This window comes from Schistosoma mansoni, chromosome 2 (genome assembly GCF_000237925.1).
Source record: "Schistosoma mansoni strain Puerto Rico chromosome 2, complete genome".
Taxonomy (NCBI): Eukaryota; Metazoa; Platyhelminthes; class Trematoda; order Strigeidida; family Schistosomatidae; genus Schistosoma; species Schistosoma mansoni.
This window is the reverse complement of record NC_031496.1, coordinates 24,497,129-24,522,131: the sequence shown is the minus strand read 5'-3', so window position 1 is coordinate 24,522,131 and position 25,003 is coordinate 24,497,129. Positions and strand designations below refer to the sequence as shown.

General features: G+C 35.3%; 1 protein-coding gene and 2 non-coding genes across 3 annotated transcripts in view; 1 reads left to right on the top strand and 2 right to left on the bottom strand.

Annotated features, from left to right (window-relative positions):
* The window catches only part of Smp_135110 (putative at-rich interactive domain 3, arid3), a gene marked incomplete at both ends in the record, with an annotated part of 37,712 nt that extends 20,266 nt beyond the window's left edge, over positions 1-17,446 (top strand). Inside the window, 7 exons of the mRNA XM_018796174.1 lie at positions 535-718; positions 3,910-4,709; positions 4,878-4,996; positions 6,419-6,521; positions 8,323-8,510; positions 10,579-11,125; positions 17,349-17,446. Of these exons, the coding sequence (XP_018650413.1) occupies positions 535-718; positions 3,910-4,709; positions 4,878-4,996; positions 6,419-6,521; positions 8,323-8,510; positions 10,579-11,125; positions 17,349-17,446 (2,039 nt within the window). The remainder of the gene's footprint in view (positions 1-534; positions 719-3,909; positions 4,710-4,877; positions 4,997-6,418; positions 6,522-8,322; positions 8,511-10,578; positions 11,126-17,348) is intronic.
* Positions 6,203-6,271, bottom strand: Smp_tRNA_02371_Pseudo_ATT.1.1. The gene has a single exon. It is a non-coding gene (tRNA).
* Positions 17,447-17,999: 553 nt separating the features above from the next.
* Positions 18,000-18,069, bottom strand: Smp_tRNA_02254_Gln_TTG.1.1. The gene has a single exon. It is a non-coding gene (tRNA).
* Positions 18,070-25,003: the final 6,934 nt, after the last annotated feature.

Here is a 25,003-nt window from a genome sequence, read left to right as displayed (position 1 = left end):
TATGGCCTAGATTCACAAGCATGGTAAGCAAAAATGGATAGTGAATTTAGGCTATATCGAGGCAATACGCACGGTATGTACATATGCCAATTAGAGACTGACCAGTTGCAGTCCTAAAAACATCAATGGGAAGATTCAAACAATACTAGGTAGATTATCTGATTATGTTTACAGTTTCTTCCCTTTGTTTCATGTCATCGTTGTGACAGATTGATCTGATTTGCTGTGATGTTGAAAATTAAGGATTACAGGATAGCTATTTCTTTCTAGTATGATATTTTTAAGTAGTACAGACCCAAAGCCTTAATAAGGATTGACCGAAGTTGAAACCATACAAATGGTTGTCGAACAAGTGATTCTATTGGTTAAGGGTTCATCATGAGATCTGATTATCTTGGATTCGACCCCCAATGAGATCATAAATGCTCACTCCTTAGTGTATTTCAAAACAACTACACAGTGCTCACTAGATTTCAATGGTACACTAAACTATTATTATTTTTTACTTCTTTTTTTTGTTGAAACAATGAACAGGTACACCAGTTAATCGTATACCAATTATGGCTAAACAAGTTTTGGATTTATATGAACTATTTCAACTAGTTGTTGCACGTGGTGGTTTAGTTGAAGTGATTAATAAAAAATTATGGCGTGAAATAACTAAAGGTTTAAATTTACCATCATCAATTACAAGTGCTGCATTTACATTGAGAACACAGTAAGTGATGCATTATACAATGATAAAATAACAATAATGTTAATAATATAAATGTATGTATTAATGGAACAAGTACCAACAGACTGGAGAGAAGGACTTCTGATCAAGATACCAAAGAAAGGCGATCTCAGCAACTGTGATAACTACAGGGGCATCACTCTTCTCTCAATACCAAGAAAAGTCTTTAACAGGGTATTGTTGAACAGAATGAAGGACTCTGTAGACGCTCAACTTCGAGATCAACAGGCTAAATTTCGTAAGGATAGATCGTGTACAGACCAAATCGCAACTCTACGCATCATTGTGGAACAATCAATTGGATGGAATTCATCACTCTACATCAACTTCATTGACTACGAGAAAGCATTTGATAGTGTGGACAAGACAACACTATGGAAGCTTCTTCGACACTACGGCGTACCTGCGAAGATAGTCAATATCATGCGGAACTCATGATGGATTAAGCTGCCAAGTCGTCCATGGAGGACAACTCACCGACTCGTTCGAGGTAAAGACCGGTGTTAGACAAGGTTGCTTACCCTCACCCTTTTTCTTTCTCCTGGTGATCGACTGGATCATGAAGACGACAACGCCTGGAGGGAAGCTCGGGATACAGTGGATAGCTAGGATGCAGCCTGAAGATTTGGACTTCGCAGATGATCTTGCTCTTCTATCACACACGCAACAACAAATGCAGGAGAAGACGACCAGTGTATCAGATGTGAGAGCGAGGATCGGCAAAACAAGAGCAGCATATTTACAATTGAAGAACATCTGCAACTCAAAACAATTGTCAACCAACACCAAGATCAGAATTTTCAATACAAATGTCAAAACAGTCCTACTGTATGGGACGGAGACGTGGAGAAAGACATCATCCAGAAGATACAGGTGTTTATTAACAGTTGTCTACACAAGATACTTCGGATCCGTTGGCCAGACACTATCAGAAACAAGTTACTGTGGGAGACAACAAACCAGATTCCATCCAGCGGAGGAAGAAATCAGAAAGAAGCGCTGGGAGTGTATAGGACACACTTTAAGGAATTCACCCAACTGCGCCACAAGTTAAGTCCTCACTTGGAATCCACAAAGCCAAAGGAGAAATGGAGACAGATATGAGAAGAATGAACAAAAACTGGATAGAACTCGAAAGGAAGGCCCAGGACAGAGTGGGTTGGAGAATGCTGGTCGGCGGCCTTTACTCCATTGGGAGTAACAGGTGTAAGTAAGTGAGTAAGTAAGTATGTATGTATGTATTTATCATTTTATGGTTTATTTTTAATGGCCAAGTAGATTTTGTGACAGAGATGGAAAGATTACCGAAGATGTTATATTGTCTGAACTAGATGTCATAGTTGTAAAGCTTACATTGTTTTGTGCTTTAGACGGTTATAGAAGTCAGTCGCGAGGAACGCTGGTAGAAATGAGGATAGAACTATCTCACTAAATTCTGATAACCATACAGTAACCATACAGTAAATAACAATCAATTGTCTCAATCTTAACTGTTTCTTCTGCAAATAACTGTCCGTCTTCTCTGATTTCATTGTTCATTCATTTTCGTACCGATTACGCTTCATTCCTGTTATTTCCTTATCAATCTACTGCCAAAATACATTCTATGTCTGATCATCACGAAATACTACTTATGTAGATATAAGTAGACCACACCATAGTATTAGGAAACATTCAATTTAGAAAATATGATATGAGAAGAAAGAATGAATTCTCAAAATAAAAAGTATGAGGTAATTTTAAAAGTTTTGATCTATGATAATACAAGGAACCAAAACATCTAATCAATTGTGATCGATTCTGAGCTGTCACACAACATCACTAACCAATCATCATGATAATTGTGTAAACCTTAACCAAGTAGTTAATATCTACTATTATGGCTCAGTGTGACATTTATTAACTTCATAGACAAATGTCACCTCTTGACTTGGTTACCTTTCTTTCAACCTACAAAGCTTTCATGTCACTGATTCATTATCAAACAGCTGATTTGATATATTCTAGTTATTTCCCACTAAAAAGTACTTCTTAATATGCAGAATAATTGAACTATGAAAACGCATCGTTCCAAAAACTGACTTTAATTTACTGTTGGGATACTTCGAGATTTCTTTTGAAAAGTCTTCAGACTTTTAGCATGTTGCCAGAAACTTCTGTAATGACAAGATTATACATTAACTTATAAACATCCTGGTTCAATAATTGTATTGATCTATGATATGTTACAACTTAAACACCAACTTAAGTCTACTCTGAACAATTAGTGTTCAATGTAACATGATTACTTGATCATTCGTACAATTCTGAAATTGATGAAACCATTCGATAGAAGTTTTTACTGTCTGCAAGTTCTTCCAACAAGATGGGGACTTGAATGTTCTGAAAGGTCATGATTTAAATCATTTATGTTTTTAATAAGTTCTATCGTTACTTGGTTACTTAATTCATGAAATTCTTTATAATGATCATGTATGTACAAGTGATTTGTTACCAAGTATTGATCAATAGCACTTTTGTCTAATCCTTTAGTGCTAATGGAATTTTATTGATCAAGTTGTAGTGTCAGAACTTTTCTCAGCGATTCAGCAATATGTGCACTATATTGTGATGCTAATTGGTTAGAGGTAATCTATAGAAAAGCCTTAAGTTAGATTTTGTTCTAGTTCCCAGTCATCAGTAAGGCATACCTGGATTCTTGTGAGAACAGATGTGATTCGAATTTACGTAATCCAACTTCACAGTCTGAAACATTATCACCAAGCTCTTTGGGATCTGATTGTTCTCCTGTAAATCTAAGTCTAGGATTTCCTATCGATTACCTCCAACTGCCTAAGATTTATATAAATTGTAATATAACCACTGAGTAGGCATAGTTGTCATATCTATGAAATTATACTAAGAGTTTCTTGTTCATTATACTGGATAAATAAATTTCAACACATTAAAGATTGAGAAACTCCAACTTCCTTGTCTTTCTACGGTTTTGATGCCTCATCAAAACCAATAACAAACGTTCCGCTGTCAACCTAGCTGGTTTCATCAGCACTATTTCAAATTTTTAAAAGTTCATTTGAAACAGTCATTATTACGTAATAGATTGAATAACACACCTATTTATTTCTTAAACCAACTCTAATATATCTGTTATTACAATCATTTAACATATTTAGATATATGAAATATTTATACCCATATGAGTGTGAAACACTTGGATTAAGTTCACCGAATGAATTACAAGCTGCAATTGATGGTAATCGGCGTGAAGCTAGACGTAGTTCCTATACATTTGACTATCCTATGATGAATCCACCAAATACATCACGTTCCACTTCACCAGTCAGTACAACATCAGCAAATCCACAAACAACAACAACGACCAACACTTCTACTACGATGACAGCATCGAACACCATACCGAATTCACCATCTCCATTAAATGTAAATCCTTCATTATCTAATTCCATTGTATATCCTAATTCACTAGGATTTCCTAATGGAACTAATCCTGATGTAAATCAATTACTATCCAATATTCCAACAGGTTCAACACCATTTTGCACGAATAATTTAGGATTTAATACCCAATTTGGGCAATTCAATCCATTTCTTACCATGCCAACAGGATCATTACCTGCAAATGGATTAGGACTTCAACCATCATCTACAATCTCATCATCTTCAACAGCATCAGTATCAGCAACAGTACCTTCCAATCAAATCGGGAATAGTCCAGTGAATTTATTCCCATCTCATTTACTACCATCAATGGTATCTGCTCCGAATTTTTCCATAATTGGATCACATTTTCAAGGTTTCAATACATCATTAAATAATTCCGATGATCCATTTATAACGTCTTCATCACCATCGTCATCTATACAATCAGGAACTATTTTACCTGGTATACCAAATAATTTTACTGATCCTAATGCTATGGCAGCGGCAGCTGCAGCAGCGGCGACGTTGTTTGGTGCAGGATTTCCGACACTACCTGGAGCTTTTACAGCTACACCACCATCGTTGCCACTGTCATTACAGACAACGATATCAATGAATACACCACCACTAACAACAACAACAACGACAACATTAAACAATTCATATCTTGTAAATAATTCATCATTAATCAACCAATCAGATGGATGTCTTAAATTTCCCATATTGAATAATCTGCGTAATCAAGCGAATCATTCAAATCCCAATAATCTATTGATCGATACAAATGAAAGTAATACATCTAGTGGATTGAGGTCTAAGGTAATTACTAGAGAAGTAGACTGTGTTTTGTTTAATGGTGTAATATTATGTTTTGTATAGGATGTAAATATAAGTACAAATGATGAAATGTCATTAATCGATTTTAATTTACCTTCTAAAGTGGATATACTTAAGATACATATAATAAAGGATGTATTTACAATGTTTGATAACTGTTACTCTTCTTCAACTGTACAAGTTTTGGCCTAGTTCTATACCAACCACAAGATGTCATCTTTTGACTTCACCAAAGTTTTACATGATGATAAACTGTGAACTTTTTATTCAAGCATTTGAGTAAACAAATCAGTTATTTGGATAGTGGAGATCATGAGTCAATTGAAGTTAGACCATCATGGAAAACCTAGAAGCGATGGACGGCCATTTCGTCCTATTATGGGACTCCTCAACAGTGCGCATCCACGATACCGCCTCGCGAGATTACAACCCAGGACCTATCGGTCTCGCGCGCGAGCGCTTAACCTATAGACCACTGACCTGGCATCCAACAGTGTTAATATCTAACTTCAACCGATCCACGAAATTGAGTGACACATCCATCATTGTCTTCAGTGAGTTACTATCTGACAACAGACTCATGATCCCAACTATCGAAATTACTATAATATCCACAAAAACTCCTCCTGATATAAATCAGTTTTTGTTGGTCAAAGTAAAGTAAATTGAAAAGTATACTAGAAAACGAGTTACATTATTATTGATTAGGTAAACCAAGAATTTGAACAAACTATCTATTTCAAACTCGGATCAATAAATAACTAATTGCTTCTCACTGGAACTCCAAGAGTTACCTCTTGAAATTAGTCACTATTGAGCACATAATTATTAATTGTATAGGGTGCTTGTGGAGACTAATGAATCTTATAGTGTACATTACGGACTGATCTTAGTTAGATTACTAGGATGTACCAGATAACTATTTCGTTCTAGTATGGGACTCTTCAACAACAACCATCTACGACCTGACAGGGGTTATACCTATGACCTTCAGGTCTCATTGTGAACACTTGACCTTTAGCCTGATGAACCAGTATTGGATAGTTTACATAATCAGTTATAGTCCGTCAGTTTTCATATTACCAGTTCAAATTTTTATGAGCAAGAAATACAAGTTCGATGTTGTAGAACAATATAAGAACCTACTAACAGTTCTAGCAGACACGGTGCACTGCCTCACAGAACAACGACTGACATGGGGCTCGGACCCACGACCTTGAGATTAATAGTCTTCTGCTCTACCGACTGAGCTAACTCTGGTATCTCCTCATTTGCGGATAAATATTTCACCTTTTACTAGTAGTTATTTATGTACAAATAAGAAAAACGAATGAATATACTCAATATTGATAATGTTTCTAAAACAAAATTTCCATTTTTATATATTTCTGTCTTTGTTATTAGAATAAATTAACCCTACATGATAATGATGATCGTCAATTCACTTCAAGTTTACCATTAAATCTAACGGCAAATGAAACTGGCCTAATCAACTTAGATGAGAAAGGTAATTTCAAGTGTTGTATATTACTTTTTTTCTGGTTATCGCTTTTTTAGCGAGTTGGTTTTCTACGGGATGGGGTCGCTAACCCCATGCCCAACCCCCCTCCTTTACCCGGGGTTGGGACCGTCAGTAGCCCCCGGAGGAGCTACAGGCGGAGTTAAGTGTTGTATATATATATATACACATGATATTCACCCATTTTTAATAATCTTAACTGAATTTCAATCAACCATTGTTAGGAAATGTTCATTATGAGTGAATTACCTTTGATACAACCATTTGATTGCCTTACTTGCTTACTTACTTACGCCTGTTACTCCCAATGGAGAATAGGCCGCCGACCAGCATTTGATCGTCAGTTTCAACAAATTCATTCTTGAAAATCAATAATGGGATATTTCAAACACACATGAACAAACTTCCGTGTTACTAATCAAGACTATTAGAAGTGAATAATCACTGATTATTAATTCACTTCCCTTTTTCTTTTTATCCATCTTCGATTAGTCAACTGTTAACTAACAAATAACTGGGGTCATACGGCTTAAGTTGAATACATTTTATACATAGGAACTGAGGTTATTGGCAAGTTTTCAATGTTCAGTTAGCGTGTGTTATCCAGTAGTTTTTAGTCATCTTTTTTTGTTCATTTAGTAAATAAACGTCTCATATTGAAATGTTAAGATAAAATACTTACTTACTTACGCCTGTTACCCCTCGTCGAGGAGTATAGGCCGCACACCAGCATTCTCCATCCAACTCTGTCCCGGGCAATCCTTTCCAGTTCTTTCCAGTTAACATTCATCCTTTTCATATCCGCTTCAATCTCCCGACGTAATGTGTTCTTCGGCCTTCCTCTTTTCCACTTCCCTTCACCATTCCAAGTTAGGGATTGTCTCGTGATGCAGTTTGGTGATTTCCTTAACGTATGTCCTATCCACTTCCAGCATCTTTTCCTAATTTCCTCTTCAACTGGAAGCTGGTTTGTCCTCTCCCATAAAACTCTGTTGCTGATGGTATCCGGCCAGTGAATGTTGAGTCTTTTGCGTAAACAACTGTTTATAAATACTTGTACCTTCTTGACGATGGATGTAGTAGTTCTCCATGTTTCAGTTCCGTACAGTAGAACTGTTTTTACGTTCGTATTGAAGATTCTCAGATGAAATAGCGGGCTGTGTTCTACTTGTTGGATTTCAATGTTTCATCATCTTTCGGTAAATCGTGATCAAAAGTAGTTTTAAACTACACGAAATGACTCCAAAATGTTTACCAAGTATAACTTAAGAACGAGCTAAACGTAAAAAATATGATTCAAGGTTAAGTGAGGGTTAATCAATTTAAAACTTTTGAGATTCCTGCTCCTATTGTGTTTCATTATTTTAGCTCATTCAAATAATAATCTGATAAAACCTTTAATTTATTATGGTTGAAAGCGTGAGTCAATTGAAACTAGACCACCAGGGAAAACCTGGAAGCACTGGACGGCCATTTCGTCCTATTGAGGGACTCCTCAGCAGTGCGCATCCACGACCTCGCCTCGCGAGATTCGAAGCCAGGACCTACCAGTCTCGCGCGCGAGCGCTTAACATCTAGACCACTGAGCCGGCACCCGATGGTGTTTATGTCTAACTCCAACCAATAGGACGAAACGCCGTCCAGTGCTTCCAGGTTTTCCTTGGTGGTCTAGCTTCAATTGACTCATGATTTCAACCGTGAAAATACTAAATCTTCACAAAAAACCCCTTCTTTAATTTATTAATCATTAGAATAACTTGACTATTTTTTTTCAAATTTCATCTCAAAGGTACTCCATATACAGATAGTGATTCCAGATCCTCACTTATGCCGTTAGATCATGAAAAGTTGAATAATAAATTGCAATATTATAATAATGAGGAAAATGAATTAATTACTTTGCATTCAGATGATCGATTTATTCAAAAAGATGGTAAAGATAATCTATTGAATAATTTCAATGAAACTGATCGAAAAGTAAATAATCTTCGTCGTCATCATCATAAAGACACTATTGCCGCTGATGATGATGATGATGATGATGATGATGACGACAATCATATTAACGATGGGGATGATGATAACTGTTCTGGTATTCAACATGAAAACATAGAATTAAGATGTAAATCGAATCCATCAGTTGAAGTGAATAAACGTGAACTCATTGGAACAAATAATACTATTAGTAATAATAATAACAGAATACAACAAACAAACTTCAAATTTGAAAATGAGGATTCAAATATTAAAACAGCTGCACAGGTTTGTTTTATTATATAAAATAAGGAATTTTGAAATCATAATTGTATAATATGGGAATGATATCTTAGTCGCATAAATAGTTTTACATTAGCAGAAAGATGTTTCAAGATCATCGTCTAACAATGTATATCTTAACTAATACAAAAGGATGTATATACCAGTATTTGCCCCCAAATGCCCTGGTACGGCCGAGAGTGGGGAGAGTACGCTCTCCCTCTCCAAATGCTCTCACATGGCCACGTGTATACAACCACTGCCCCGGTAGTCCTACTCACTGCCTTCTCGTGGTCGGGGCGTTGTTCACGAAAGTGAGAGGACGAAAAGCGAATGTCCGGCGCTTTAACCGGGTTGGTGGACACGGAAAGTCCACCTAGGGGAGTTGGAAAACCCTGATTCCAAACCAATGGTGCACATGGGCTCCAGTATCGTGAAGGAACAAAAGGCGTATGAACCTGTTGTTGGTAGCCAGCTACCATGGGACTGCATCTCCTTACGATGCTCCACAGACTTGTGGACCAGACCTTTAAGTCAAAGGCTCCGGGTGTGGCCCCTTAAGAAAACCACTTGCTTCAGTTTGGTCACCTGGGCAGTATCACAGCCCTCACACAAACCAAATGAGATTTTTGCGGCGCATATATATCTGGTGCTTCTTTAAATATACCAGTATTAAATTTCATAAGTGATAGATACATTTTGTATGCTAAAATATCAACAGAAGATCAAACTGAAGAACTTTTGATTGAGAGGAGAGTGGTTATCCAATCAGTCAGTCATAAGCAACATAGAACCTGTGACATATATTTATCACTTCAAGTGTCTACATCATATCACCATAACCATATAAAACTTTCACGATAAGTGCTCTAGTAGTAGAAATAGTAATAGTGAGGTGGATGCTACTTATGTTGACAAATATAAGTAGTATGTTTCACCAATCGAAAGTGGAATGCCTGACAGCAGAAGCTTGAAAAAATCAAAGAGAAGAGAACGAAAACAGAGAGTAATTGGTAGTAGAAACCAAGGGAACAACAAAGTCTGAAGCAATTAATGGATATTTTGTAAATGAAGTATTACTGTATGGTTCTCAGATTTTACCAACATATTCTGTAATGTATTGAAACACGATTGGTTGTCCCCGAATGTGTTGTCGTTCACTACAATAGTATCAATGATAGTAGGAAAAGACAAGAACAAACGATGTAATCTGAGAAGAATGAGTGAATCCATAGAATAAAAGTTATAAGTCAGTTTTAAAACTCAGTAGCTGCAAGGAGATTAAAAACGAATCTATCTGGCATTTGTGACCGATTCTGAGTAGTCACACGAAGTTTCTAATAATTGGTTGCAATAATCTCGTGCACTCCAATCAGGTAATATTAAGTGATGTCAATATTATCACAACGTGGGCTTTATGTTTCATTGGTGAATAGATTTATGGAGTCATTTATTGTACTAAGATAAATTTCTTATTCAACTATGAATAAAGTACTTATTGAAATCATAAACCCATCTAAGTCAGATCACCAATGAAGACCTGGGAGCACTAGACGGTCGCTTCATCCCATGAGTTTCCTCAACAGTGCGCATCCACGATCTCACATGCGGGAATGAAGATGATGAATTTGCACATTATCAACTTTGTTTATGCCACAGTTTACACAACTTCTACCTAAAATTTCGGTTAACCAAAATCTAGGAATAATATTTAGGTATTTAGTTATCATTTCTATAAATTATGATTAAATGTAATCTTGGTTGTGTTTTCCTTCACAAAAATTTCCAGGTGGCATGTCAACAGTTATGGGCTGCTGCCGCTGCCGCGGCGGCTGGTTTACATTGTGGTGGCATAAAAACACCCGAGACAAACAATTACGGAGTATTAACGGGAAATTTAAATGGTCCGCTAAAATCTCAACAAGTTGAAAGTTCCAATAACATAACCACTACTACCAATAACAGTAACAATAACAAACAAACACAACAGTTGTCATGCTCCAAATCATCTTCTTATTCTTCAAACAAAAAGACTAATTCTCGTACACCAAGTCATTTGGATACACCAAATGCCAAAATCCCGAAATTATCATCCAGTAATCAGATGAATAGTAGTAGTAGCGGGAATAATTCCAATGAAATTGGTGGAAAACAATCTAATAATGGATCAAATTTATCGATGAAGTCATCTGATTTACGCAAACAAAATGAAGCTATTACAATGTCAGCAAATCTCCATTTTAATAATAACAGTACATCAACAGGATTGAATAATAGTTTATCAGCAGCTCAGTTGTCAATGGCAACACAGAATTTCCGAATTCAAACACAACCTGGTAAGTTTAAGCTTAATTAAATTATAAATGATATTGAATGCTGATCGGTTTATTACATTAATGCTTTATCTCTTCAAAACATCAGGCTTTTATCCGATAAAACACAGATACTAACTAATGTTCTAATTTACTTTTAGTAACTGGGTGAAACAGAATCATCAAGAAACCCTGCTTCACTTGGGGTTTCTTGCTAGTTAGCTCACATCAACAAAGTTATCTACAGTCTTGAGGGAAATGATGCTCCCAATGTTAATTTTAACACCTGAACTCAAATCTAGTTGAAAATGGTTTAGTAGATAGGGTGTTTTGAAGTGAAAGAGATTGGGTTTGATTCTCAATGTAAATATTAATATTGGGATGCTGGTATATTTAGTTAACGAATCCCAAATAGAACAAAATATGCCTTCGAGATTCCAATAAAAGCTAAAATTCAATCTATTCTAAAAAACCATGTGAACATCATTATATAATACACGAGGCTCTGATATACAAAAAAAGATTGATAGAAACTCACTAGTAAAATAATCCGACTCCTTATTAATGATAATAACCTGAATTTAATCAGTCAAACACAAAAGTAAAGATTATTTAATTCTTATGGTTCAATTCGTGAGTGAATTGAAGCTGGATCAGGGAACACTAGATGGTCATTTAGTCCTATTGTGGGACTCCTCAACATTGTGCATCCACGATCTCAGTTCACGAGATTCCAAACCAGGACCTATAAGTCTTGCGCGCGAACGCTTAACCTCTAGAACATTAAGTCCACTGGCATCCAACGATGTTACAGTCTAATTTCAACTAATTCACGAAATTTATCAACCGTCCACCATTGTCTTTAGTGAGTTACTATCTCACAACAGACCTAGTTGAACTCCACTGGTTACTGTTTCTCACTAGAACTCCAGGTAATACCTCTTGAATCCAGTCACTAGTGAGCATATTATTATTATTATTATTATCAGAAGGAGTAGTACCACAATAGGATAAAACGGCCATCTAGTGCTTCCAGGTTTTCTAATGTTTGTCTAGCTTCAATTAACTCATGAATTCAACTATAAAATATTAATAAAATCTTTACAAAGCTCCCTTGTAATATTATTCAATTCATTCATTTTATCAGAAGGGGTTTTGTGCAGATTTAGTATTTTCATAGTTGAAAGCATGAGTCAATTGAAGCTAGACCATCATGGAAAACCTGAAAGCACTGGAAAGCCGTTTCGTCCTATTGTGCGACTCCTCAGTAGTGCGCATCCACTACCTCGCCTCGTGAGATTACAACCCATGACTTATCAGTCTCGCGCGCGAGCGCTTAACATCTAGACCACTGAGCCGGTTGGTATCCAACGGTATTAATGTCTAACTCTAACCAATCCACGAAGTTGGGCAACCGTTCACCAGTTGTCTTCAGTGAGTTGATATCTATACAACAGACTTGGTTAAACTCCACTGGTCACTGCTTCTCACTAGAACTCCAAGACTAACCTCTCGAAGTCAGTCACTAGTGCACATATGATTATTATTATTATCAGAAGAGGTTTTTTGTGGAGATTTCAGTATTTTCATAGACTGGTAAGTCCTGGGTTCTCATTCATTTCATCATTAATATTTATAGTCCATATTTTGTTCAAAACCTTTAATGAAAACAATCTTAGATACTTTGTATAGACAGGATAAATATGTATATATACCTTATATATTTGGGTAAACATATATACATATGTAGAATGTGTATATCAGGATTATAAATTACCTGGGCAATTGACAAGTTTTTTATTATTCAATGTTCAATATTCATTAACATCTTCTTCTTCTTATTATTATTATTAGTAGTAGTAGTAGGAAATAACATTTGGGACATTGTATAAAACATCCTTTCATACAATGTCGTTTTCTTTTCTTTTTTCTCTTTTTTTGGTCTTTTCTTTTTTTTTGTTTTTTTTTCATATATACACACACATTTTTATTTTCATTTTAAGGGTTAAAAAATAAAAGAGAGAAAAGAAAAAAGATTTTAATAAATGTAAACAACTGTTTACTTCAATGATAACTAACTTTGACCACAAACAAACAAACAAAACGTCACCCTTTATTGTTATTCATTTAAACATATTACCTATTTATTCCAAAAAAGAACCACTAGAAAGAGTTGTGTGTTGTTGTTGTTGTTGTTGTTATTGTTGTTTTACCCCCCATTTTATGGTTGATATCTATATATCTATATTTGTTAAACCATTGTAATCAACATTGTAATTAACAACAGTCAACTTTGTCATGTTCTCTTACTACTACTCCTACTACTACTACTACTACTACTACTAATACGGTCATGTATATACCGACAAACGTAGAAGAAACATCAACAAAATGTCCTTTTCTTGCTTTAGTGTATAAGTTTTATTTCTTTTCTTATTATGCTTTGTAGTTAACATGAGAATAAGATTATTTTATATGTATATATATGTGTGTGTGTGATAGGATAGAAACAATGTAGATAGGTGGCAATAATTCTGTGAACATAAGATTAAAACACAATTGAAATACATGAAAATTGAAAAAGAAATAAATTGTGTATATTCATTTGATTGATAGTGTTGTACACAAAGGATATACATATATGTATATATATACCTACGAAGTAGTACAGTCAGATGTATGCCCATGTGTATATGTGAGTGTGTGTATTTGTGCTATATAACAAGATTCCTGATAGTGATGATATATATATATATATTTTAAACTTTCATATTGAATATACAAAATATTGAAGAACTAATATTGTATTACTACTTATAATTGTTATAAGTAGGATAGTTCAATAGGACACTATTATTATTTTGAACAAAACACTATTTAGGGACAATCGAATATATTTAAGCATAGCATTACAGACGATCTCACTAAATTCTAATAACCATACAGTGGTAAACAGTTAATTTGCAAAATCACAATCAATTGTCTCAATCTTCACTATTCCTTCTGTAAATATCAATCCATCTTCTTTAATTTCATTGTTTATGTATTTTCCTACTAATTGCGCTTCATTTTAGTTCTTTCCTTATCGGTCTTCTGCCAAAATACATTCTATGTCTGACCATCGTCATATACTATTTATATGGATATAAGTAGACCATACCACAATATCACCAAACAAAGCCACAATAACAACAACGAATTTACTATTAAAATAAGATAATGATACATTGATGTTGTAATGTTCTATTCATTTGTTAATAATAATGAGTAATGTATTAAACAAGTAATTTCTTATGAGGATACCACAAATACTACTATTATTCCTATTATTACTACCATTTATAATGATATAGGCTAATATGACTTTTGTAATCTATTTATGTATCTATCTATCTACCCACCTATATATAAGCGATAGATAATAATTAGCCATTGATCAGATCTATAATGATTATTCCCCTAAATGCCCTGGTACGGCCGAGAGTGGGGAGAGTCCGCTCTCCCACTCCAAATGCTCTCACACGGCCATGCGTATACAGCCTCTGTCAGAGAAGTCCTACTCACTGCCTTCTCGTGGCATTACTGTTGTTTACGAAATTGAGAGGACGAAGAGCGAATGTCCAGCGCTTTAATCGGGTTGGTGGACATGGATAATCCACCTATGGGAGTTGGTAAACCCTGATTCCAAACCAATCGTGCACATGGGCCGGCTCCAGTATCCTGGGGGAACAAATTGCGTACGAACCAATTGTTGGTTACCGGCTACCATGGGACTGCATCTCCTCACGATGCTCCATTGCCCTGTGGATCAGACCTTTAGGTCAAAGGCTCGTGGTGTGCCCCCTTAAGAAAACCACCTGCTTTAGTTTTGGCACCTGGACAGTATCACAGCCCTCACTCAAATCTCATTTGATTTGTGCGGCGCATATATATCTGGTGCTTCCTTGTACCAATATTTATGTTTTCAAATAAATAAATAAAAATTATAATGATTATGAATGTAAACCCTTCACAAAAAAAAACAAATGAACAAACACAATGTTACCAATGTTGATTGATTTAATAATGATAGTAAACAAATCACTCATTTATTTAACATATTTAAATGGAATACATGAAGGCAACATTATTTATAGCAAAGAATACTATACATTAAAAAAATTATGTTTTTTTTAAAAAGCCATATATGGATTATGTATATTATATTACATAGGGATAAAACTGGGAAATGTATGGGTATATTTTAAAAGGGGGGTAGCGAACGAGCGACATAGAGAGAGAGGGGGGTACAACAGATTGAATGAGAGAGAAAAAAAAGACCAAAAAATAAATTTAAATAATCATCAACAAATACACTTCTATTAATTAGTTACTTTAAAACCCCCCCCAAATATGGTTTTACTATTGATAATTCAATATTACTGTTATTTATGAGTAAGATAAAGAAAAAGAAAAAAAGAAAAAGGAAAAAGCGGAAAAATCAAAATACAAATAAAACAAACAAACAAGCAAACATGAACTGAATGTTTTTTTTGTGTATTTTTTTACAATTTTAAACTGAATAAAGTAAAAAAAAACAAAAAAACACAAACTATTAGTAAATAAAAATAAACAACCTTAGAAAAAAAGATGAAAAAAGAAAAGAAAAAAGAAAACTGAACTCCTGTATTGTTCATCTATTAAGATTAAAGATACTTGTTAATGAATATTTATCATAATGTATATACATACATACTTACTTACCTACTTACTTACTTACGCTTGTTACTCCCGATGGAGCATAGGCCTCCAACCAGCATTAATATATATATATATATATATCCATATGTCAATGTAAAACACAAAACGGTTTATATGTTTTACATATTGTTCATTTATAATCTATCATAGAATTTATATTAGTGGTTGAAAAATGTAAATAAATTAATCAGTAAAGAAAAAAAAACATGATAAGTAATTGACATAACAACAAGCAAATAAACAAAGAAGAGATTCATTTAACGACTAGAGTTTTGTTCCCATGTATAAATAAAATAAATAGAAACGAGTTGATTTATATCAAACTGAATAGGTGAATAGATGAATCAAACGATAAAACAAACGGTATTTATAATGCTTGTAGATTTGATTCAATAGTTAAATGAGTGAGAATTTAAATTTTAGAAGGGGATTTCATGGAGATTTTAATAATTTTATATAATTGAAATCATGAGTCAATTGAAGAGAGACAACCATGGAAAACCTGACTCATGATCTCAACTATAGAAAATTACTAAAATCTCTATGAAACCTTCTTCAGATAATGATCATATTCTCACTAGTGACTGGCTCCATGAGGTAATTCTTGGAGTTCTAGTGAGAAGTTGTGACCAGTGGAGCTAATTCATATCAGGTAGAGACAGGTATCTACCTCAGTATAATGAAAGATGGTCACGCAATTTCGTGGATTGGTTGAGGTTAGACATTAACACCTTTGGATACCGGCTCAGTGGTCTATCGGATAAGTGATCTGGCGCGAGACTGATAGGTTTTGCGTTCGAATCTCGCGATACGGGTTCGTGGATGCGCACTGCTGAGGAGTTCCACAATAGGACGAAACGGCCGTTCAGTACCTGCAGGTTTTCCATGATGGTCTAGCTTCAATTGACTCATGATTTCAATTATATAAAATTTAAATTTCAGTTGTAAACTAATTCATTACTTTGGTTAAATTTTTTAAGTGGCTATTTATTTATTGATTTTATTTGAACACATAAATATTGGTACAAGGGGGTGCCAGATATATATGTGCCACACAAATCTCATTTGATTTGTATGAGGACTGTGATACTGTCCAGGTGCCCAAACTGTAGCAGGTAGATTTCTTAGGAGGCCACACCCCGAGCCTTTGATGTATAATAATTTCACATCTTGATTAGTTTTTACTGTTAAATTTTCAAAGTTCAGTTGATTATGATGTAAAGGAATAAATTGTTCATTTTGAAATGATAAAAACCATTTGGTACTTGAATAATTTGGTTTTTATCAATGATGTTAAGCAGTGAATAGAGCTGATGAACTTTTGATGCCTTATAGTTTATTTTGTTGGATAAGTACCCTATTCATGCTTTTCAGGGAGTAAGTTTTAACTTTTACACACAAATGGATTACACAAATTGCGTAATTTTTTCAATAATAAAATGTTCTACTTAAAAATTATTCAATAGTATATATTTTATCCCCAATTTTTTCTCCACGTCAACTTCAGGTGCTCCAATGGGACTACCACAAAATGCTATAGTTGTTACAATGGAAATGGGAAATATATTATATCAAGGAGTATTATTTGGACAATTAAAACGATAATTTGTGATAGGCATTAGAATTCATTCAATTCCCTGTATTGTATTGTTTTATTTTTTTTTGTTTTTAATCTTTCTTCTACTGACTCCTTTTCCCCAAATTGACCCTTCATTACTTCTTATTACTTTCCCATACATTGAATCAAGTTGAAAAATCAAAAAAATTAGAAAAAACCGACAATCATCACTATCGATCATAATGAAAATACAAAAACAACATGGAATCCAACTTTTTTTTCCATTTTCTATAATACTAATATTATTACCATTTGCTACTTCATTTCATATAGGCTAGCTGTATTATTTTGTTTAGCTAGTTTAATTGCCCGTTGTTGTACATATAATTTATACATAATATCAAATAAATATAAGTTTATACTTAGTTATATAAAACCGATTGTTGTTTCTTTTCTTCTTCTTAAAACAACATAAAGGTGAAATATGCCATTAGAAAAGTTCAGATGGATAGTGACTAGCAGTGAAATCCAGTTTGGCGCGCATTTCGTCCTTTTTGGGACTCGTTAGCTGGATGTATCTGCATCTCAGAGTTGATGTTTACTCTCTGGGACTCGAATCCCAGTACCTTTCGCTTCAAATGCCATCGCGTTATCCACTTAGCTACTGAGTTCTGATAGTCACTTGCTTGTGTAATGAGGACTGACTAGTTGCAGTCCTAAACATCAATGGGAAGATTCAAACAAACAATACTAAGTGAATAGAAAAATTCAGTTTTTCTATCTAAATTCATAAAGAGAATGTGTTTGCTAGTAGTGTTAATGTAACCAACAGAAAAATTGTACTACTGATTAAGTAAAATTTCTATTGTAAGATGTTTGAATTACTGACTGCAAGAATGAATCATGTTAAGTGAAGTGATATTCAGACTGGAGTGAATAAACCAAGACTTCATACTAGAAAAGGTAATGCACATATGGTTCAGGTGGAGTGTCTGTCGGCTATGAAAGTGAAAGATATCCACAAGCTATAAGGATTATTTCATTGGTGTCGTTGAAGGATTAGCTAAGCATGGTAGTAATGCTAAGATTAGCCACACAGGTTGTAATAAAATCTCCAAGCCAAATGACAAAAGAAAATACCTTTATCAAATAACTTGGTTGATATATGTGTTAAGAATACCAACATACTACCTACCCAGACCTATAATGACAAGCAGGAAGAAAACTAGAGACACTGGAGTACAAGATATGACGTCAATACATGAAATACTTGATCGACGATCTGAGACACATCTGAATGTGAAGACTTTTCGGAAGAAGCTCGCGCGATAGCTGAAACCTGTTTTCAAAGATATTGGTGACAAGTTGAAAAATAAATCTTAGTGGACCAGTTGCTATCATCCTATGCCTTACTCTAACTATTACGTTTGGTGTTATTTCACGCCTTTCATCCTTCGATCCCATTTGTTTCTTTCGGACTTTATTTTCCATGTTCAGATTTCCACTCTATTCGATATTGCTTTTTTATTCTTTGTGTTTCATCTTATTGAGTTCCTCTCATTAGTTTTAAGTGCAGCAGTGCAACCATTGACTAATTTACGATAAATACAAACATTGAACTGCTCATTAAGTTGAAAGTTTGTAGATTAAATGCTCTATATTTTTATTTATTTGAATACATAAATATTGGTACAAGGGGGCACCAGATATATATGCGCCTCACAAAAATTTGTCATTTTATTTAATTGTGTGAGGGCTATGATACTGTCCAGGTGCCCAGACTGAAGAAGGTGGTTTTCTTAGGGGGCCACACCCCGAGCCTTTGACCTAAAGGTCTGATCCACAAGGCAGTGGAGCATCGTGAAGAGATGCACTCCTATGGTAGCCGGTGACTGACGATTGGTTCATACGCCATTTGTTCATTCAGGATACTGGACTCCATGTGCACGATTGGTTTGGAATCAGGGTTTTCCAACTCCCCTAGGTGGACTTTACGTGTCCACCAACCCGATTAAAGCGCCGGACATTCGCTTTTCGTCCTCTCAATTTCGTAAACAACAGTGATGCCACGAGAAGGCATTGAGTAGGAATTCCCTGGCAGAAGTTGTATACGCGTGGTCGTGTGAGAGCATTTGGAGAGAGAGGGCGGGCTCTCCCCACTCTCGGTCGTACCAGGGCATCTGGAGGCTATCTATTTTTTGCTAAATCTTGATCAGTTATACTTGTGTTACGATTGTTATTACGTTGTATTGATCTGTCTTTAAATCATTATCAGAAAAACCAAAGTCTGAAAGTCAAACATAATCGTGAAATGTGGAATGATTCAATGAATCCACCACAACTTCGTAGAGATGAAGCTTAGTCAACTTAATAACACATTTTATACCTCTTCACACAGTTCAATAATGGAAACATCCAAGTAAATGGTGTTCATTGAATTATGACTAAAAATAATACTTAAGTACAGATAACTTTCTAATTATATCAACCGTCACGGTTTTAATTTTACTCTCTTTTTCATAGTTGAAATCATGAGTTAATTAAAGCTAGACCACCACGGAAAACCTGGACGGCCGTTTCGTCCTATTATGGGACTCCTCAGCAATGCGCATCCACGATACCCCCTACTCTCTTTTCATTTTTAAAATCAACCGAATTTAGTAAATATTCCTTAGTCCACCAGTTGATCAGAAACAAAATGTATAACCAGAGATAAATATGTGTCGGTTCAACCTGTTACAATCCAATCTGTCAAAACAATAATGGTATCAATGTAGTAAAAGATTCTGCATTGACTATGTTTAACAAAAAGCTTACCATCAGAAGGGGTTTTGTGGAGATTTAGTATTTTCATAGTTGAAAGTGTGAGTCAATTGAAGCTAGACTACCATCTCGCGAGGCGAGGTCATGGATGCGCACTGCTGAGGAGTCCCACAATAGGACGAAAAGGCTGTCCAGCGCTTCTAGGTTTTCCTTTGTGGTCTAGCTTCAATTGACTTATGATTTCAACTATGAAAAAGCTTACTATTGAAAATAGATGACTAGGCTTCAATCAGTACTAAAGAATAGATGGCAAGAAATTGATTATTAGTAAATGGTTATATGCTCTAACCATGACCATATTATTTTGTTTGCAAACTATTTCCTCTAAACATTTATAAGTTTTGTAAAGCACTGTTCTGTTCACTTACCTTTATCAGTGTACTTATTTACGGTCATCCGTTTAGAACGTATCATAATTATACGATGATCCAGATAGATATCTCTTGAAATCCACTTGAGGATAAAGATATATGTATTTTTTTAAAATTCTTGGAACTATTTTAGTGTTAAAACAGTTAAGTGACTGAATACTTTGATAGGTTGTCTACCAGCTGAACTCATTTAGAGATTAAAGAAAGGCATGGTAAGATATGATCAATTATTATTGTCGTGAATTTCCTTTGCTTATGATGCCCCCAAATGCCCTGGTACGGCCGAGAGTGGGGAGAGTCCGCTCTCCCTCTCCAAATGCTCTCATATGGCCACACGTGTATAGCCTCTACCAGGGAAGTCCTACTCACTGCCTTCTCGTAAAGGGGGTGTTATTTACAAAATTATATATATATGAGATTTGTGTGGCGCATATATATCTGGTGCCCCTTTGTACCGATATTTATGTGTTTTTAAATAAATAAATAAATTTGCTTATGCCTATTGACAATAAGTCTACTGACATGGCTACCGTATATGCTAAAGGACCGACTTGATCATACAGAACTCTAACTTATTCTCTAAACTACTAATTGAAATGCTAGAAAGATCAGGAAGATATCTTACACTATTCCGTGTTATTCAGACTAGAAAACATATGTGACTATATGCATACAAAGCAAGGGTGTGTTACACTACGAAGTTTACTATGTACCAAGCTGAGTAACAGATTTACGATTAATTCGCTGTAAAATAAATTGCAACAGTCAGTCAGCTAAATAAGCTTTCGATTTTAGAAATATAAAGTCCTCACAAACCGAGTATTTCATCAATACATAAGAGGAATATATTTATACCGAATCCACAGATTTAAAAGTTTCACAGTTTTACGCAACTCCTCAGTCTTAACAAAAATGTTCCAAAAACATCCAGTTTGAACTAGTGGGAATAAAATATCCATGGTGGATCATTTAATTAAGGCTTTAAGTTCAATGGTTTATCAGGCATACTTCGATGAAATTTGACTAGACCACATAAGCTACTTATGAGTAGTGTTTTAAATACGCAAAAAGGCATCTCGGATTCTTTAGCTGCAAAACCTTATGACTTTTCTATAACAGTGTACTTTTGAACGTTTAAAGCTTCGCGGTGCCGAAAGTATTGAGCTTTACTCTTCATCTATAAGACTAAGTATATCCGGATTGATATACGAGAATACAGGTCACAAGTATTTGATAGTTGACCAATAAGTTGCTTATAGTGGTCAACTATGCAGGCATGTTCGGGATGCGATTCTCTCCCTCGAAGTGCAAAATGTTACTTCAGGATTGAGTTGACCGCCTCACTTATCTTGGGAGTCTCATCAGCCCTTGTGGTCTGGTGTGTGACGAAATCTCAGCACGGATACAGAAGGCTCGTCTGGCTTTCGCCAACTTGCGCCATTTATGGCGTAGGCGAGATATCCGTCTAGCAACAAAAGGATGGGTTTACTATGCAGCAGTTCGTTCCGTCCTACTTTATGGCAGTGAAACATGGCCGGTTAGAGTGGAGGATATTCGTAGGCTACTAGTATTCGATCATACGTGTCTTCGACGCATTGCTCGTATATCCTATGACCACCGGGTAAGTAATGCAGATGTTAGGAAACGGGTACTAGGTAAGGATGGCAAATCGATTGATGAAGTAGTGAAACTTCATCAGTTGAGATGGCTGGGACATGTGTTACGTATGCCCAACCACCGACTGCCCCGACGTGCAATGCTTTATGGTGTAGGAGTAGGTTGGAAGAAAGCTAGGGGCGACCAAACAAAAACGTGGCACAAATCCATGAAGTCACTGACAAGTGAACTAAGCCATGTTGGTAGGTGTAGACTACCTGGTTGGGATTCGCGAGATGATAGCAACCGATGGTTAGAGACCTTGAATGACATGGCTCAAAATCGTTTGCAATGACGAAGGTGCATTCACTCTCTGTGTTCTACCGAATTCTAACCTTTTGAATTCTTTATGTCTCTATCTTTTTTCTCTCCAAATTTATTTCACTGTATTAAACTCCTTCAATAACATCAAACCATTATCTTTCACATAATACTTATACTCTTACCACTATGGGATTTGAATCGACAACTGCATCTCTGTGTTAATGTGGTATGGCAACTTGAACTGATATACGTACATACGAAGTTCTACGTTGTGACTGACTGACTGAAGTAAATAACTGACATTAAATCAACACAAGTTTAAACAGTAGTTACATTAAGTCATGAAACATCAGAAATGCAATTTTTCTACTCATTGGGATATAATAAGAATACATATTATTAACTCTCTATCGAATGCTCAATTTATTTGAAACTATCAAGTCCAACCTTAGTATGGATACTTTTGTCTGTGGTTTAAATTATATATCATTTCGTTTAAAATCTTCTCATAATGACAGATCGAACTGGAATTCCACTCAATTATTACGAAAATAATGGTAAATACCATGAATTTACATCCATAATCGAATATTGACTGGTTGAATGATGTAGTTAGCAATAGATAAAGTAGGTACTAGCAAAAATATATGCATCAAGTTGCTACAATTTATATCAGCACAGTGAATGAAACAAAACATTGATAAGGTGGAATACAATTAAGTTGAAATGGATAAAATTAATGTTTGTTAAAGAAAACAAGAACGCGGAGAATATATAAATCAGAATGATCAAACCCGAGGCATAAACAGTATGAAATAATTCTGAGAACATCTAGGGTACTCAACGCCAATCTGAGCAATCGTTAGCTCCTTTTTGATGTAAGTCTTGCACTGGTGAGGGCAGTTTTGGCATATGCTTACAAAATCTGGCCTCTACGGGGTGAGGACGTTCGGGAACTCTGCGTCCGATCATCGGTGTCCTCAAAGAATTGCTGGCGGTCAGTGACATGTCAGTAACGTTGAAATTTGGTTATGTGTTCGAACACAGTGAGACAATGACTCAATGTCACCGTCCTGAAACATAAGCTTAGATGGCCTGGACATGTATTACAAGTGTAATCCCAGAGGCTCCCACGTCAGGAATTAATTGCCGACTCTGGGATTGGTTGGAGAAAGTGATGAGGTGGTCAGTCTATGACATGGGGCCGTGGTATGAAAGTTGTATTAGACTAGCATCTATCGGTCTTTCATGACACCTTGGTTGGGGTTCGAGAGGTAGAACAACTCAGTAACCTGAGATGTTATCAGATATAACTCAGAACAGAAGCCAATGGTGACCCTACAGTAATTTTCTTTTACATTCTCCATAAAAGTGAAGGCAATCCATACAACTAAAAGGATTATTTCTGGTTGCGTTTTACCTTATCTGTTTCTTCGAATATATACTACTCCCATTCACTTACTTTTGTTTATTCACTATATTTCTCTCTCCATTTCTTTGCAATCACACCTCCTTATTTGTGTATTAAATAAGCGTATTTGGTCCACTGAAACTGAATTTGAGAGAGATGTGATATAACTTTCCCAGTTATACAAATTATGATGATCTCATAGACCTCAACAAAGGATTATAAACTATTTGACATAGCAAAATCTTATGTTCAATAGACTCACGGACTATACTTAACCCTCTCACACGCAGAAAAAATAACTTGGAAAATAGTCAGTGAAGATTTATATTCTCAAAAGCCGTCTAACTTCAGAGGCACTTACCCAAAGTTTTCACCAAACATTAGTGATGCTTTGGAAACATCGACAATGGAACACTAACAATTTATGTATATCCTCAACGTTCAAAAGTCAAGTTTCACAGCCATAAAACAATACGGAAGAGGGGTATCTGTCTAGCATATTTGACCATTGACAAGTAAAAACTAAAAGTGGTACCAGATAGGTAGAGAAGCTAATATTTTACAAATTGTATTGACCCATTTAGTTCCCCTGTGGTTACTACAAGAGGATATCTGACGTTTTTTGCTAACCGTAATGACAACGGTTGCAACTAGACAGACAGAATTACATTCAACTTCCAGGTTTTACTTACTATCTCCGTCAAGAATACTGATAATGCTGTCATCATGTATAAAGAACCTAAGAATCAATTCATTAAATCTTTCTTCCCTATCATGTTTCAACTTTGTTGTAGCCAGATGTTGATATCACCTTTAGCTTATGCGAAAGGAATTAGAGATAAACTGGAGGTCAGTTAAACTCTTTTCCAAGGGGTTTTACAGTCCATAAAATGATTATGCAGAATCTTTCTATGACCTTTACTAATGAATGACTTCCTAAATTGTTTCTTTTAATAATTCTAAACAACTGTCTAGTGTTACCGATCATCATCGCCATTTCTAATTTTCTATGCCTTTGTTATCTATAGCTACTTACTAGTTGAATATCAAAAGACAAGACATTAATCACAAATTATTTT